This window comes from Bombyx mori, chromosome 23 (assembly GCF_030269925.1).
Source record: "Bombyx mori chromosome 23, ASM3026992v2".
Taxonomy (NCBI): domain Eukaryota; kingdom Metazoa; phylum Arthropoda; class Insecta; order Lepidoptera; family Bombycidae; genus Bombyx; species Bombyx mori.
Window position 1 is genome coordinate 820,980 of NC_085129.1, and position 17,379 is coordinate 838,358.

Sequence of the window (17,379 nt, forward strand, 5' to 3'; positions counted from 1 at the left end):
TCTCTTCTCTCCATGATATCATACGTTAGGCATACGGATATGTAGGCAGTGGCTTGGATCTGCCCTTGGCATTGCTGATGTCCATGACTAACGGCAAGCACTCACCATCAGGTGGGCCGTCTGCTCGTCTACCTACACGGGAAATAAAAAAAGCTACCCTCGCCGGTGATGTCATGTAGTCAACTAGATATAAATTCCATGGGCGAATCAAGACTCTCAATAATAAAGCAGCAGAAACGTAAAGGAATTTCAGTAAAAAGCACCGTAACTATGGACTCTAGTGCTTTTGAAACAATTACTGAAGAAAAAGAAAATTTAATAACCAAAATAAATAGTACGATTAGGTGATGATTTTTTTAAAGAGATTTTATGAGTTTAAGAACCAATAAATAGACAAACCACACAACTGCTGTACTCCTCGCGTTCCCGCCAAAAAGTCCTGTTAGGTGCCGAGGAATAAAATGCACAAAGATTAAATAGTTCACTTTATTTGTATTAAAACATACTTAATTACAATACTCAATCTTTTTCATCCGTATTTTTGGACAAAAATTGGCGAAAAAGAATTTTTCATATTCTGCATTTTCACTCACAAATCACATTTTTTCACAAACTAAAGTCCTACTCCAGCACATATTATTTCTGCCGAGCTTTATAATAACAAAACATGAATGCTGGCTAATGATAAACCCCGTGGACATTGACAATGGAAAGAATGCAAGGAAAAAGCTACCAGTCACAAATTTATAAAATTTACCCATTTAACTTGGAAACCATTACAAAAGTTCCAGGGAAAATATTTAGTATATATATTTTTTTTGTTTGTGAGACTTTCAATTGGTCTTATAATGTACAAAATATATCAAAATGGCTGCAGAATTCTTCTTAAAATGAAACGAACAGTATACACTTAGAAATGTGTATGTTACAGGCTAATAATATATTTAGGCTGGATCAGGTACCGCTTACTTACATTCCAAATATGCATGGCCGAGATTGTAAGTATTTGGTACAGAACAAAATATAGTTAAAACATGAAAATTATCTATCTATCTAATTTCACTTGTTTATATAATTTTTGATTTGTTTCATGTTTCACAGAGTTATAACAGTTCATAATCTATGACATGCGAAAACCACAGACAATAATAGATATATTTTTAACAGGCTACAAATATGATTATCAATTCGAACCTTGATTAATTGATTTGATTCTTATTGCAAATGAAACGGAATTGTCTTAGATTCATTAAAGTCATTATAGCGTCCTCATCACTTTTTGATTGTAAGACAATTGCCGTAATGTCAGTAGTTGAAGAGTAGTACAATAAGAGCCAATATAATCAAGCTGTTAAATAGTATGTAGAATAAAATCAAAAGATTATTTCATGAACAACTTAACATTTTGTCGCGACGTTTGTAACATGATTCAAAAACTGTAAACCTGTGATACTCTTGGTTTTATTTGGATCCTTTACAATTTCCGTTTTTTTTCTTTTCATGGTAACATTGTTCACAAAACAAAAAAAATCGGAGATTGTAAAATAAATACAAGATATAATGATTTAAAGGCTATAATCGTGTGAAACTGTGAAAGCCTAGTATTTTATTTGTCTTTTTAGGAGCATTTTATACCGATGAAAAATGTTGTTCAAATAAAAATGGAAATTACGCGTTAAAAATCTTTTTAATCTTTAATAGATCATGCAGAAAAAAATCTCTAATAATTACCATTACTTCGTAACGGCTAGTTTGTTGTTATTTAAGATGAAAAAATAAAAAGACAGAAGATTTAGGCTCTCTTAAAGACATATTTTGCTTTCGTAATCTCAAAATTGGCCAAGAGACATTTGCAATGTTCCCGATTTTCGTGTGGAGACGGTGTAATGGATAATGCACTGCGGATGATAACGAATCCGTATCAAATGCGATGAAATTTCAAGAAATATACTGAAAAACCAACGGTAAAAAAAAACTTGTTAATTCTTGATGTTCCAAATAGTTGGAGAATCAACCATACTGTTGTATGGAGTATAGCTTTAGTTTCCATTTAAGGGATTTCATCCTATTTTCTTAGTAAATAAAATTGGGATTAGTATCGCTTTGGCGTCCATTTGCGGTAGGATTGTAGAGGTTCCTGCTCTTCTTCTTGTTTTCTTCGATGCTTTGCAGCAGGAAAGGCGGGGCGGTCGACTGCCTCTGCTGCCTCTGGTCTATCTCTCTAGTTAACTCTTCTACGAACTGCCCACCCGTCTGCCTGGAAGAATAAAGGGGTTAATAATCTGCACAACAAGATATATCGTCTTTTCGCATTAAAAGTGTACAATTTCCAAAAATATTCGAAATTGATTTAATATGTAGAATCATTTGGTATCACCAGTATTTTACTCATGAATACTGTCAAAAGAGCGTACTTTAGTTTTTTTTTTTAGTTTACCTTTTTTTTTACTACTTTAAAAGACAGATAATGTAACTGGTGCAAAATAAATGTTGCAAAGAGGATTAATATCATATGAATAATATCACATGTTTTAAACCTTTAAAACACTCTCCTGTAAAATTAGTATGTTTTAAGATTATACAGTTTTAATGCGAGAAGACGATATGTGAACATAAGGTGAAATTGCAAATCTTTTGATGTACTTAGTTAGTATGCACAATCGGTCAGTTTTTTCAGGTAACCAAAATAAATCAACATAGCTATAACGGTTAACAAATACGCATTGTTTGATTGCTTAGCGTAATTTTACGTTAACCAGTGCGTGTTCTCAAGCTGGAACCATTATGTTATAAAATGCGCGACAAGTTCTAAAAACGATGCTAATTTTCGAAGATAAAATCTTTTTGATAAGATTTCTTAAGGCTTTTTTCTAAGAATATGTATCTGGGTCGTTAGATTGTTTTTTTTTTAGAAAACGAGTATTAACGTAATTGGAAGCAAGAGTAATTGGAAGCAAAGATATTGTTCTCAATGGCGATCAAAATCTTGCAAAATATATAAGTATATTTCATTCTACACCAGGTTGATCTCTATTAAAGCTACTAGTGGTAATAAACAAGGCTTTAATCATTTCTATTCCACCCCAGGTTCCGAAATTAAATGATGCTTATTAGTTTTGCTATCATTTCTGTGACTAAGGTATACCAGGCCAACTACCCCATTAAAAAAAGCCTCACTCTTTTTAACCTTCTTTTTAAGAAGGAGACAAGATAGCATTGCGTTAGGGAAATACCTTGAATATAATCTGTAATTTCAAAGACACGATATTATTATGTTTGTTATCTTAAAGCCAAGGATAGGATTACCTAATTGTTAGCAACGCGCTTGTCAATGTTTGTCTGTTATCTATGTGTAACGGGCTCCTGGTAGATTTAAAAAAAAATACTCTTTTTGCCGGCGAATCTCATGGTTGCGATATTCTATTTTTAATTTACTAACTTCATGTCTTTGGATTAATTTTAAAGGTCACTAGACTGCTGTAAACGAATTTGAATCTTATCTTTGATCAGTGATTGTTTTACGACAGAAATGACGCCGGCATTGATTCTTGCCTTTGTCCATAGCTTGTCCAGTAATTGCATACGTAAACTTAAGAACACACATAGGTTGTTTTTATTACAGTTTATGACACGATCGTGTTTCTTTGTGATCTAGTGAAGTGCGTTTCTATTTTTTTTTATTTATTCCGTAGATGAGTGGACGAGCTCACAACTCACCTGGTGTTAAGTGGTTACTGGAGCCCATAGACATCTACAACGTAAATGCGCCACGCACCTTGAGATAAAAGTTCTAAGGTCTCAGTATAGTTACAATTATAGTTATAATTATAGCTCAGAGCCCATCCACTGTTAAGCGTGTATCGGATAGTCATCCTACACAACAAGATATTTTATAAATGCCTGAAACTCGTTATCGAAATTTTCAAGATATCTTTGAATTTAAACAAGTCCCGAAAATTTAAACCACTCACCATCAGGTGGGTCGTATGCTCGTCTGCCTACAAGAGCAATAAAAAAAAAAAAAAAAAAAAAAAAAAAAAAAAAAAAAAAAAAAAAAAAAAAAAAAAAAAAAAAAAAAAAAAAAAAAAAAAAAAACAATATTGGACCGTCGGTTAATCAAGCAGTATTATCCGCTCAGTGGAAGATCTTCTGTTTGTCGTTACTACCCAAAAGAGGTTATCTAACTGAGATTTCAGAAACGAACGCCATTATCCACATGACATGGACATGAGACCTTAATTATATAGTATAACCGCTAGACTCGTATAACTATTATTTTATCCAGTGCTGTGAACCTAATAAAAAAAAAAAACTAATAGTGTTTCAACTATTGAAACCGGAAAGCGCGCCTATTTCCCATTAGAAGAAGTCGGCGTGGGGATATCTAGCTTTACGGGCTACAACACGCGTTAATACTAGAGATTACCCAAATTTAAATATTTGCTGGTTTGATTACTATTACATAGATATTATACTATAACAGTCATGGAGTCGACAATTTGAAGTCGTCGTAGCCTAAAGGATAAGACATCCGGTGCATTCCTATCTAGCCATGCATCGGTGTTCGAATCCCGCATGCGGTTACCAATTTTTTTGATGAAATACGTACTCAACAAATGTTCACGATTGACTTCCACGGTGAAGGAATAACATCGTGTAATAAAAATCATACGTGATAGGACCTCTTGTGAGTCCGCACGGGTATGTACCACCACCCCGCCTATTTCTGCCATGAAGCAGTAATGCGTTTCGGTTTGAAGGGTGAGGCAGCCGTTGTAACGTGTAGGTACTTAAGTTGTAGATGTCTATGTGCGCTGGTAATCACTTAACACTAGGTGGGCCGTGAGGTCGTCCACCCATCTAAGCCTTAAAAAAAACAAAGTAATTTGTGGGCTATGCTGTTCTCTGTTCATGTCAGTGAAATGAAATGGTACGCACCGCTCCGAAGGTCTGGCGCTTTCCACGTCGCCATCGCTGCCCACGTACATGGAGTACCCTCGCCTGGACAACTCCTCATCAGGAACCAGGCCCGGGTTGTGGAATGCGTGGTTCTTATCTGAATTCATTTTCAGTTTTCTGAAACACAGCGACTTTGAATTGCATGTCGAATGGCTATTTATGCTTTTAGAATAAGAATTAGTTTAATGTAGTTCCATCTTCTATTAGTATGTAGGCATGTAATTGGCGACATCTAGCTCATTTCTCATAGCCGTCACCAAGACTAGGGATTATCACTGCCCGCTTTTAAGGATTATTTCACAACTCGTATGAATTAGGATATATCACAGCTTTGGGGATATGTCGCTTAGAGAAATTCATTGCAGATCCGGTACGTGGCGAGTGTTATATTTGTAATTGTATTTGGATTAGTTTTGACATCTCTGAATCAGAAGTGGATGTAGTGTGTCAGTGTGTTTGAAGTGAATCAGAGTGATGGATTATGGCTTGAAAGAAAAGAAATCATTTAAAGCCCTTGCGTTTGTTTTAGACATTAAGTAATTTAGATTTGGTATAGTTAATTTCGTATCTATACTAATATTATAAAGAGGAAAGATTTGTTTGTTTGTTTGTTTCGAATAGGCTCTGAAACTACTGGACCGATTTGAAAAATTATTTTTCCATTAGAAGCCGACATTGTCCCTGATGAACATAGGCTACTTTTTAAAAAAAAAAAATTTCTTTATTTTTTTGGTTTCATGTGTTTTTTTTTTTTTTTTTTTTATTGCTTAGATGGGTGGACGAGCTCATAGCCCACCTGGTGTTAAGTGGTTACTGGAGCCCATAGACATCTACAACGTAAATGCGCCACCCACCTTGAGATATAAGTTCTAAGGTCTCAGTATAGTGACAACGGCTACCCCACCCTTCGAACCGAAACGCATTACTGCTTCACGGCGGAAATAGGCGGGGTGGTGGTACCTACCCGTGCGGACTCCCAAGAGGTCCTACCACCAGTGATTACGCAAATTATAATTTTGCGGGTTTGATTTTTATTACACGATGTTATTCCTTCACCGTGGAAGTCAATCGTGAACATTTGTTGAGTACGTATTTCATTAGAAAAATTGGTACCCGCCTGCGGGATTTGAACACCGGTGCATCGCTACACACGAATGCACCGGACGTCTTATCCTTTAGGCCACGACGACTTTAAATGTGTTTTAATGTTTCCGAAGCGAAGTGAGGGCGGGTCGCTAGTTTTCTAATATAAACGGCACACATACTACGAATAAATAATAAGTGCACACATAGCATAAAAGTTCTATTAAGGTTTAATTGGATATTTGCGTATGATGGATAATGGAAAGGACGTCTTCAGTCTTTGATAACCCTGAATATTTATCAAGGTTGACGGAACTCTGTTTTAGGTTTAATACGGTGTCTGTTCGAGAGATCTAGAGTGCTATAACTTTTTTTGTTGCCCTTGTAGGTAGATGAGCATACGGCCCACCTGATGGTAAGTGGTTACCGTCGCCCATGGACTTCAGCAATGCCAGGGGCAGAGTCAAGCCGCTGCCTACCGTTAAGTACTCTCCACAAGCCTCGTTTGAAGAAGGATATGTCATAGCGCTCGGGAAACACCGTGGAGGGGAGTTCATTCCAAAGCCGGATGGTACGTGGCAAAAAAGATCTCTGGAAGCGCACTGTGGATGACCGCAGTGGCTACAGGTAGTATGGATGAACTCTACTCCGGAGGCGGGCGGTGCGATGGTAAAAACGAGATGCCGGTATCATCTCAAAAAATTCTTCAGAGCACTTACTGAACCCTCATCCGTCCGGTGGCCTGCATGTCGTCTACTCTCCGCCTGATGGAGGCGACCCTCGCGCACAGCACCACTGCCATCACGAACACAACCAGCCATGCGCAGCTGAACACGCTCACTATTATGATCGTTTCCAACTCCTGGAAATTTATAGTAGTTAATAGTAAAAGTAAAACTCTATACCATAAAATGGGAGACTTTTTTTGTATAATTGGTACTAAATGTATTAATGATATTAAGTGATAAGACCACTGAAAGAATGCCAAACGAAGCGATTCTGGGTAGGTGGTGGGTGGTGGGGTGGGCTTGATAGTTTGATCCCCAGAAAATGCCAGAGTATACAAAAATCCCCTCGTTCGATGGTATTATGTATCTAATATGTGATAAGACTTGAATGTTTCGTGAAATAGTTTTATTTGTATGTTTGTGAAAGTGACCTGACAAATTCTGCTAACAATGCTTCCAATGTGGTATTCGAGCAATTATTACATTGACTTTTTGCTTGCGTCAATACGCTAGGAGCGATCTTTTAACATCAGGTTGAATTACTTTTCTTTTTAATAAATCCGATGGTGTCTTCGATGCTAATACGAATCACGTTTGTAGAATACCTATACAAATTCACGTTTGAATGTAAGTTATAACGTAGATGTAACATAAATAAATGATTAGATTCCCTCCTCGGTCCCCATTTGGATTAATCGCGGCTCATTGGGATCTTGTTATTAACAACACAACTCATTATTCGTTTAATATTACTTAGTAAAAATGTAACATAATCATGCGAAACACATATAGCAAAACATTTGAAGTCGTCGTGGCCTAAGCGATAAGACGTCCGGTGCATTCGTGTTGAGCGATGCACCGGTGTTCGAATCCCGCAGGCGGGTACCAATTTTTCTAATGAAATACGTACTCAACAAATGTTCACGATTGACTTCCACGGTGAAGGAATAACATCGTGTAATAAAAATCAAACCCGCAAAATTATAATTGGCGTAATTACTGGTGATAGGACCTCTTGTGAGTCCGCGCGGGTAGTTACCATCGCCCTGCTTATTTCTGCCGTGAAGCAGTAATGCGTTTCGGTTTGAAGGGTGGGGCAGCCGTTGTAACTATACTTGAGACCTTAGAACTTATATCTCAATGTGGGTGGCGCATTTACGTTGTAGATGTCTATGGGCTCCGGTAACCACTTAACACCAGGTGGGCTGTGAGCTCGTCCAGCCATCAAAGCAATAAAAAAAAATAAAAAAATGCGTAATTCACGCTAATCTAAAGCAAATACACATAAATATTTGTGATCCTGATGACTCCTTACACACGGTGCAATAATGTCGTATGTGGTGTAGGCAAATTATTTATTTTACGGGCAGATAAAATTTTCGTTCTGATAATAAAAAAAAAAAGCGTTTTATCACGAATTCCTCGGTCAATTTATCTCGTATACACAATTACTCAGTTGTGTGTTTCTTTGAAGATGTTATTATGTGTAGTTATCAAAGATTATCGCTCGACGTGAGAAGGTGGAATTTACTGGCAGCGGGATATTTGCGAGCACGGACGGCGGGTGTGAATCATTAAGTGTATTATTATCTATGATCAGCATCCTGCGTATTTCTGCCGCGAAGCAGTAACGTCTTTCATTTTAAAGAATTGATCTGATTTACCCTTAGGTCTGAAGGTTGGCGGAGGCATTCACGTTGCCATTCCCACGCCGCTTATTTCTGCCCCGAAGCAGTAATGCGTTTCGGTTTGAAGGGTGGGGTGGCCGTTGTAACTATACTGAGACCTTAGAACTTAAATATCAAGATGGGGGGTGCATTTACGTTGTAGATGTCTATGGGCTTCAGTAACACCAGGTGGGCTGTGAGCTCGTCTACCCATCTAAGCAATTAATTTTCCATGGTCTCCGTGACCGCTAAACACCATTTAGGTGGCAGTGCACTTAAAATATACTTGCTTTTTCCAAACTGCATTATTCTTTCTTTTTTTTTGTTGCTTTAATTTTATGGGATTTTTAATTAGAATAAATGTTTATTATTAGTATTATTTTCATTCCGTAAGCTCTTACAGGACACCTAAACACAAGTGGCCGCATCTACTCATTGATATCGGCGATATCTCTGTGTATTAATAGCGGAAAACTAAATAATCCGGCACAAATTAATTTATTGTTTTCATTATATCGATACGCTATGTTTAAATTTATTATTTTCTATATCTCGATACAGATAACAATAATATGATAATGAAAATTTTTGTTTAGCGCGATCAATTTTAGTTTTCTTTAAAAAGCAATACAAGATAATGTTTCTTTGAATTGTTTATGATAAGAATGATTATCAAAATTTGATAATTATTATTCATCGTCATAATATCCAATTGATGTCATTGTTAAAATTTTAATCATTTATGTGACCGGCTTTTAATAAAACATTTATTTTGGTAAATCACTTTTACCTATCAAAGCATAACAATATTGTTGACATAAATAATGTTCATTTAGTTTTGTAGTGGGTCATGTTCTCCGAGAGAGATCGTTGCGCCCCCAGTCCGTGCCACTCCGTCGCCGCGTCCGATGGCACAAAATAAAACCCAGACCCCTCCCCCGGTTATCCTTCAGGAGAAGGCAGCTTGGGATCGAGTTTGCCTGGCCCTTAAGGCCAAAAATATAAATTTCACGAATGCCCGTAACCTCGCGAACGGCATTCAAATTAAGGTTCAAACACCCGACGACCATAGGGCCCTCTCTTCTTACCTCCGCAAGGAACGTATAAGTTTCCATACTTATACGCTCCAGGAGGAGCGCGAACTCCGCGTTGTAATACGCGGAATCCCTAAAGAGTTAGATGTAGAGCTCGTCAAGGCCGATCTGTTAGAACAGGGCTTTCCAGTGAATTCTGTGCACCGTATGCACACCGGTCGCGGTAGGGAGCCATATAATATGGTTCTAGTCACCCTCCAGCCTACCCCCGAGGGTAAGAAAATCTTCAACACACAGGCCGTCTGTAGGCTCTCCGGTATCGCCGTCGAAGCCCCCCATAAAAAAGGCACTCCTAGCCAGTGCCATAACTGCCAACTGTACGGGCACTCTTCCCGTAACTGTCACGCGCGCCCCCGATGTGTTAAGTGTTTGGGCGATCACGCCACGGCCCTCTGCGCTCGCGACCAAAAAACCGCGACGGAACCGCCTAGCTGCGTCCTGTGTCAAACACAGGGTCACCCCGCAAATTACCGCGGATGCCCCCGAGCCCCGAAAATAAATCGCCGCGTCGCCCGCCAAAACCGCCTCCGAGCTTCCGGCCCAGACATCAAAGCCTCGGCACCCTCTGTGTCGCAGGCTAAGCCAGCGTTCGTTCCGGCGCCGGTGCCCAGTGTCTCGGCCTGGGCGAAACCGCTGCCGTATATGAACACGGCTACAATTCCCTCCTCCGCGATTCGTCCCGCCCCCGCGACTCGTCCCGCCCCCGCGACTCGTCCCGCCCCCGCGACTCGTCCCTCTCCCGCGACTTGCCCTCCGACCGCGTCCGACAATCTCGCTTTAGCGATCGACTTCTTTCAGTCGATCAACTTTGAGCGCGTTAACGCTTTGGGCGACGCCATTCGCGCTGCCTCCACTGCACAACACTTTATCGCCGTTGTGCAAGAATACGCCGACGTATACGCGTCATTAAATACGTACGTCCTCCCCTCACTCCGCCGGTAATCAATGGCGTATATAAGTAGAGTAAAGCCCCTATCCGTAACGATAGGATTTTTTAACGCTTACGGTCTCGCAAATCAACGTGATCAAGTTTCTGACTTTTTGCGTGACCATCAAATTGATATATTTTTAGTGCAGGAGACCCTACTTAAGCCCGCGCGCCGTGACCCTAAAATCGCGAACTATAACATGGTCAGGAACGACAGGCTCTCTGCTCGTGGTGGTGGTACCGTCATTTACTATAGAAGAGCCCTGCATTGCGTCCCGCTCGATCCTCCCGCGCTCGCTAATATCGAAGCATCAGTGTGCCGAATCTCACTGACGGGACACGCGCCGATCGTTATCGCGTCCGTTTATCTTCCACCGGATAAGATCGTTCTAAGCAGTGATATCGAGGCGCTGCTCGGTATGGGGAGCTCTGTCATTCTGGCGGGCGACCTAAATTGTAAACACATCAGGTGGAACTCACACACCACAACTCCGAATGGCAGGCGGCTTGACGCGTTAGTCGATGATCTCGCCTTCGATATCGTCGCTCCGCTAACCCCGACTCACTACCCGCTAAATATCGCACATCGCCCGGATATACTCGATATAGCGTTATTAAAAAACGTAACTCTGAGCTTACACTCGATCGAAGTAGTTTCAGAGTTAGATTCAGACCACCGTCCCGTCGTTATGAAGCTCGGTCGCGCTCCCGATTCCGTTCCCGTCACGAGGACTGTGGTGGATTGGCACACGCTGGGCATCAGCCTGGCTGAATCTGATCCACCATCGCTCCCGTTTAGCTCGGACTCTACCCCGTCTCCTCAGGATACCGCTGAAGCCATAGACATCTTAACGTCACACATCACCTCGACATTAGATAGGTCATCGAAACAAGTTGTAGCGGAAGACTTCCTTTACCGCTTCGGGTTGCCCGACGATATTAGGGAGCTCCTTAGAGCTAAGAACGCCTCGATACGCGCCTACGACAGGTATCCTACCGCGGAAAATCGTATTCGAATGCGTGCCTTACAACGCGACGTAAAGTCTCGCATCGCCGAAGTCCGAGATGCCAGATGGTCTGATTTCTTAGAAGGACTCGCGCCCTCCCAAAGGTCTTACTACCGCTTAGCTCGTACTCTCAAATCGGATACGGTAGTAACTATGCCCCCCCTCGTAGGCCCCTCAGGCCGACTCGCGGCGTTCGATGATGACGAAAAAGTAGAGCTGCTGGCCGATACATTGCAAACCCAGTGCACGCCCAGCACTCAATCCGTGGACCCTGTTCATGTAGAATTAGTAGACAGTGAGGTAGGACGCAGAGTCTCCTTGCCACCCTCGGATGCGTTACCACCCGTCACCCCGATGGAAGTTAAAGACTTGATCAAAGACCTACGTCCTCGCAAGGCTCCCGGTTCCGACGGTATATCCAACCGCGTTATTAAACTTCTACCCGTCCAACTCATCGTGATGTTGGCATCTATTTTCAATGCCGCTATGGCGAACTGTATCTTTCCCGCGGTGTGGAAAGAAGCAGACGTTATCGGCATACATAAACCCGGTAAACCAAAAAATCATCCGACGAGCTACCGCCCGATTAGCCTCCTCATGTCTCTAGGCAAACTGTATGAGCGTCTGCTCTACAAACGCCTCAGAGACTTCGTCTCATCCAAGGGCATTCTCATCGATGAACAATTCGGATTCCGTACAAATCACTCATGCGTTCAACAGGTGCACCGCCTCACGGAGCACATTCTTGTGGGGCTTAATCGACCAAAACCGTTATACACGGGAGCTCTCTTCTTCGACGTCGCAAAAGCGTTCGACAAAGTCTGGCACAACGGTTTGATTTTCAAACTATTCAACATGGGCGTGCCGGATAGTCTCGTGCTCATCTTACGGGACTTCTTGTCGAACCGCTCTTTTCGATATCGAGTCGAGGGAACCCGCTCCTCCCCACGACCTCTCACAGCTGGAGTCCCGCAAGGCTCTGTCCTCTCACCCCTCCTATTTAGCTTATTCGTTAACGATATTCCCCGGTCGCCGCCGACCCATTTAGCTTTATTCGCCGACGACACGACTGTTTACTATTCCAGTAGAAACAAGTCCCTAATCGCGAAGAAGCTTCAGAGCGCAGCCCTAGCCCTAGGACAGTGGTTCCGAAAATGGCGCATAGACATCAACCCAGCGAAAAGTACTGCGGTGCTATTTCAGAGGGGAAGCTCCACATGGATTTCCTCCCGTATTAGGAGGAGGAATCTCACACCCCCGATTACTCTCTTTAGTCAATCCATACCCTGGGCCAGGAAGGTCAAGTACCTGGGCGTTACCCTGGATGCATCGATGACATTCCGCCCGCATATAAAATTAGTCCGTGACCGTGCCGCGTTTATTCTCGGTAGACTCTACCCCATGATCTGTAAGCGGAGTAAAATGTCCCTTCGGAACAAGGTGACACTTTACAAAACTTGCATAAGGCCCGTCATGACTTACGCGAGTGTGGTGTTCGCTCACGCGGCCCGCACACACATAGACACCCTCCAATCTCTACAATCCCGCTTTTGCAGGTTAGCCGTCGGAGCTCCGTGGTTCGTGAGGAACGTTGACCTTCACGATGACCTGGGCCTCGAATCTATTCAGAAATACATGAAGTCAGCGTCGGAACGGTACTTTGATAAGGCTATGCGTCATGATAATCGCCTTATCGTTGCCGCCGCTGACTACTCCCCGAATCCTGATCACGCAGGAGCCAGTCACCGTCGACGCCCTAGACACGTTCTTACGGATCCATCAGATCCAATAACCTTTGCATTAGACGCCTTCAGCTCTAACACTAGGAGCAGGCTTAGGGACCTCGGTAACCGTACTCGTCGAACTCGACAAAGAGTTCGCCGTGCAACCTAACCCATGAATCAGCTCGCTGAGTTTCTCGCCGGATCTTCTCAGCGGGTCGCGATTCCGATCCGGTAGTAGATTCATTCGCGAAGCAATTGCTCTTGAGTTGTTAGGTCTCCTTCGGAGGCGCTCGGGCAGTTGTTAGCTAATCCCGCCCCTCTTGGCTGAGCCTTTGCTCGCCCACCTGTCCTGGTGAAACTGGAAAGGCCTTCGGGCCACCAGTAAAGTATCAATCATAAAAAAAAAAAAAAAAAAAAAAAAAAAAAAAAAAAAAAAAAAAAAAAAAAAAAAAAAAAAAAAAAAAAAAAAAAAAAGAGAGATCGTATTAGCAAATTGATAAACTCTGTTATTGACTGTCAACAAGACTATATAAGTTGTGATCTAAATAAACTGTATATTTGTTATCGTATTCCTAATGTATGTATGTATGTATAACTAAACTATAGGACTTAGAGATAGTGAATGCTTTTTTTTTTTAATTTTTCAAGAGCATTATTATTTGTAATCTATATATTAATACGTGAAGCAAAAAAAATGTACCAATTTTTACGAAAATTGCGCGGACGGAGGAGTATGAAATTTCCCACACTTAAAGAGAATATAAAGAAGGACTGCAGAATACTATTTTTTTTATTATGTGTTATTAATGCGTTAAATAAATAAATAAAACATTACACGCAATACCATGTATTCGACATATACACATATATAGACTCTTTGTTTATTGTCAAACTTTGTTATTGCTTAAAGCCTGCGGTCAAATTGAGAATAGGTTAATATTTTTTATCTTTGCTATTATTTGAGTGTAGTCTTAGAAGAAGATTATAGAAGTATAATAAATAGTCTTTGACAATAGAACCATAATAATTTTCAAATTTATAATTTCAATTAATTATAGTCGAGTTTCGACTACTGCGGGACCACTAATATAGATAATACTCTAAACAAAAACTGCGTATGTGTACACTATTATTGTTTGCTCACCGCCATCATTTCGCGGACGTCCAGATGGAAACCTTTCTGATATTGTTGTTGAAAGTACAAAAATATTAATGAGACACATACCTGAGCTCCGGGTCGATGCATGAATTGAACGCTAATTCAAAATAACTAATAAAATTTACGCTTTTTTTTATATCACCATAGCGCAAATACGTATAATGACAAAATATTATTAAACTACCCACACCGTCTGTTGTTTTATGTGTTGGTGGTTGAAATTATCTTTATCCACAATACTTAATAATAATGTGAGAGGCAATGTGTTTCTTAATCTGCTGATGGCTCCAATAAGAAAAAATATATATTAAGCACTATTAAGGAAGCTTAAGAAGAATCCTGTTGCCTTTTGTCTTATTTTTTCTGTCTTGCAACAATTTTATCTCAGTCACTTTAAAAATTATCTATATCACAATGTTCTTATATTCAATTTTCAACATCAATTAGTCTTGATTTATAGCTGAAGCCCGGTCTTATGAGTCTACGTTTTCGATTCGACTTATTGCGGTGCGTGAATAAAATTCTAACTTACCATTGTGTTAAATGATCGGTCTCATGTTTAGCGGTCGCGTCGACGGCTCGGGTTCGACTGGACGCCCTTATCACGACGGAACAAGTCTGATAACGTGACCATCTTGTGTCGGGACCTATTCTCGGTGATTAACGCGTAATGTCCTAATGTCGATCAACTAAACTCGCTCAAAGTATATTTTTTTATTTTTATTTATTGCATAGATGGTTGGACGAGCTCACGGCCCACCTGGTGTTAAGTGGTTACTGGAGCCCATAGACATCTACAACGTAAATGCGCCATCCACCTTGAGATACAAGTTCTAAGGTCTCAAGTATAGTTACAACGGCTGCCCGCCCTTCAAACTGAAACGCATTACTGCTTTACGGCAGAAATAGGCGAGGTGGTGGTACCTACTCGTGCGGACTGACAATAGGTTCTACCACCAGTAAACGAGGCTAACGAGGTTCTTCTGCGTCGTAGATGTTATATCAAAATGGTATATTCCAGATTCGTTAAATTCATTTAAGGGTTCCATCACTCTGGTGTAAAGAAAGCTTGGGTTACATTTTAGCGACAGATCTGCTGATAAAATTTCATGATTTTTGTCGCTTTTAAACAAATTCCGGCGACATGCCCGTCTAAAATTGACAACAGCAATTGGTCATGTCAATACGTTAAATAAAATATGATTCGAACCCACCTTGAAGTTTAAATATTTATGAGATTTCCAAAAAACAATTACACTTCATTTATGACAATAAATAATAAAATTAATATTATGGCCAATCACATTGGTGAGGTAAAATTTCGTAAAACTTTTTCGAATAGGTCAGAATAATTAAGTTATAATTGGGTAAAAACAAAGAAATCGGGTGTTGGGTAAAATTTCGAAATTGAATGCATAAATCGATGCCTCCAATGAACACTACTCTAACTTCAAATTCGTAGGTTTACAGGAGGAGAGTTTAAACGAAAAAAGTTGATAAATATATCTGCAATAATAAAGATTTTATGGTTTTTTCTTTTGTGACTAGCTGATTTACTCTTGCTTCGAACCCCATTAATAATGAATTTGTAATACTTTTAAAATAGTGAAGGGATTTGCGTGAAAAACGAAAATTTCACAATTTTGAGTTAGAGTATTGTTCATTGGAGGCATCGAAATATTATGGTGGTGGGACGTATTGTGAAGCCAAAGGCTAAGTGCCATTGAGTTGTTCAGCTCATGCTCACGCACTCCATGTATTGTGGTCAGGAGTCCGGAGTAGTGAGCTAATCTGCGTAATAACGATTGTAAAATAAAGGTATTAGCCAAACTAATTTAGAATTACTATTTCCCTTCGAATAATTATTCTTCTTATAATTAATAATTACCTTCTTTGATTATATTTAAAAAAATAAACAATGAAATAAACTTCAAACGTCAAATACATGGATGAAACTGAATAAAATGGGATTAACTCGAGAACGGCTTTGAAAGGAAAAAAAAATGAAATTGTTTTACAAATGACGGAGAAAACATACTACACAATAATATAATAAATACAGCCAAACATATATTCCCCTGCTTTTGTGAAATCATTTAAAATGCATACCATTTGTTTCAGTCGTAGTCAGATTAGATAGTCGTAGTAATATCGTACCAAAGTGTCTTTGATAATAAGAGCACATTTCATAGAATCAACTACGTAGATTGATAGCGATGATAAGGGGTTATCAGGTGATAAGATGAGTCCATTGCAAAACATCATGAGGGTACGAGTTGTACAATCATCTGTAATTGTTGTAACAGTGCTCTAAAAAAAATAATAATTTAATAACTAAAATATATTATTAAAAGGAGTCCCTATAGGCGAGGTTCCGAAGATACAGTGCTGTTATTTATATTTCTACATATGTATATAAAATATAGGCCAAAGCAAAACATTATACTGCCTAATTTTATCTCATCTGTTTGCCTACCGTTTTTATTAGCAATGGTCAAGTTTAGCTTTATGAAGTAATATAAAAAACAAAAGCGAAGATGTAATGCCTAAAACGAATTTCAATCTTCGGGCGTCGATGACTACGGTCGAGATTTGATGACTACAGTAAAATGTTTAAAATGATCCCGATTAAGCGATTAAGCGAACTAACCCATGGCCGGATCTTCTCAGTGAGTCGCGTTTCCGATCCGGTGGTAGATTCTACGAAGCACTGCTCTTGCTAGGGCTAGTGTTAGCAAATTATCTCAAAATGAGCCCGTGAACTCACCTACCCGTCCTGGCGTAACTAAATTAGCATCTTAGGCTACCAGTGAATAGGTAGCAAAAAAATTTATTAGGAATAGGCTAGCTATAATGAGATACAATTGAGACTCAGCTGACACATTTCAAGGTGGCTGGTGGCATTTTCATCGCTCGTAGAGGCCCCGATAACTTAAAGAAGCTGGTGGTAGTTGATCAGCTTGACGGGAGAAGATCAAGCGGACGCTCACCTACCCGCTGGTCTGATCTGGTAAAGACGCTCACCGACCT

General features: G+C 40.2%; 1 protein-coding gene across 2 annotated transcripts; it reads right to left on the minus strand.

Moving 5' to 3' along the window:
- Positions 1-470: 470 nt before the first annotated feature.
- LOC101738683 (uncharacterized) lies at positions 471-15,071 on the minus strand. Of its 2 annotated transcripts, none has more exons than XM_038019419.2 (4): positions 14,882-15,071; positions 6,762-6,904; positions 4,939-5,076; positions 471-2,257 (listed from the first exon to the last, which is right to left on the minus strand). In XM_038019419.2, the coding sequence occupies exons 1-4, from the start codon at positions 14,882-14,884 to the stop codon at positions 2,074-2,076; spliced, it is 468 nt and encodes a 155-aa protein (XP_037875347.1). In that variant the 5' UTR covers positions 14,885-15,071; the 3' UTR covers positions 471-2,073. The 2 variants fall into 2 exon arrangements, with proteins under 2 accessions (XP_037875347.1, XP_037875346.1); XM_038019418.2 differs by lacking the exon at positions 14,882-15,071 and adding an exon at positions 14,416-14,857.
- Between the last annotated feature and the right edge of the window lie 2,308 nt (positions 15,072-17,379).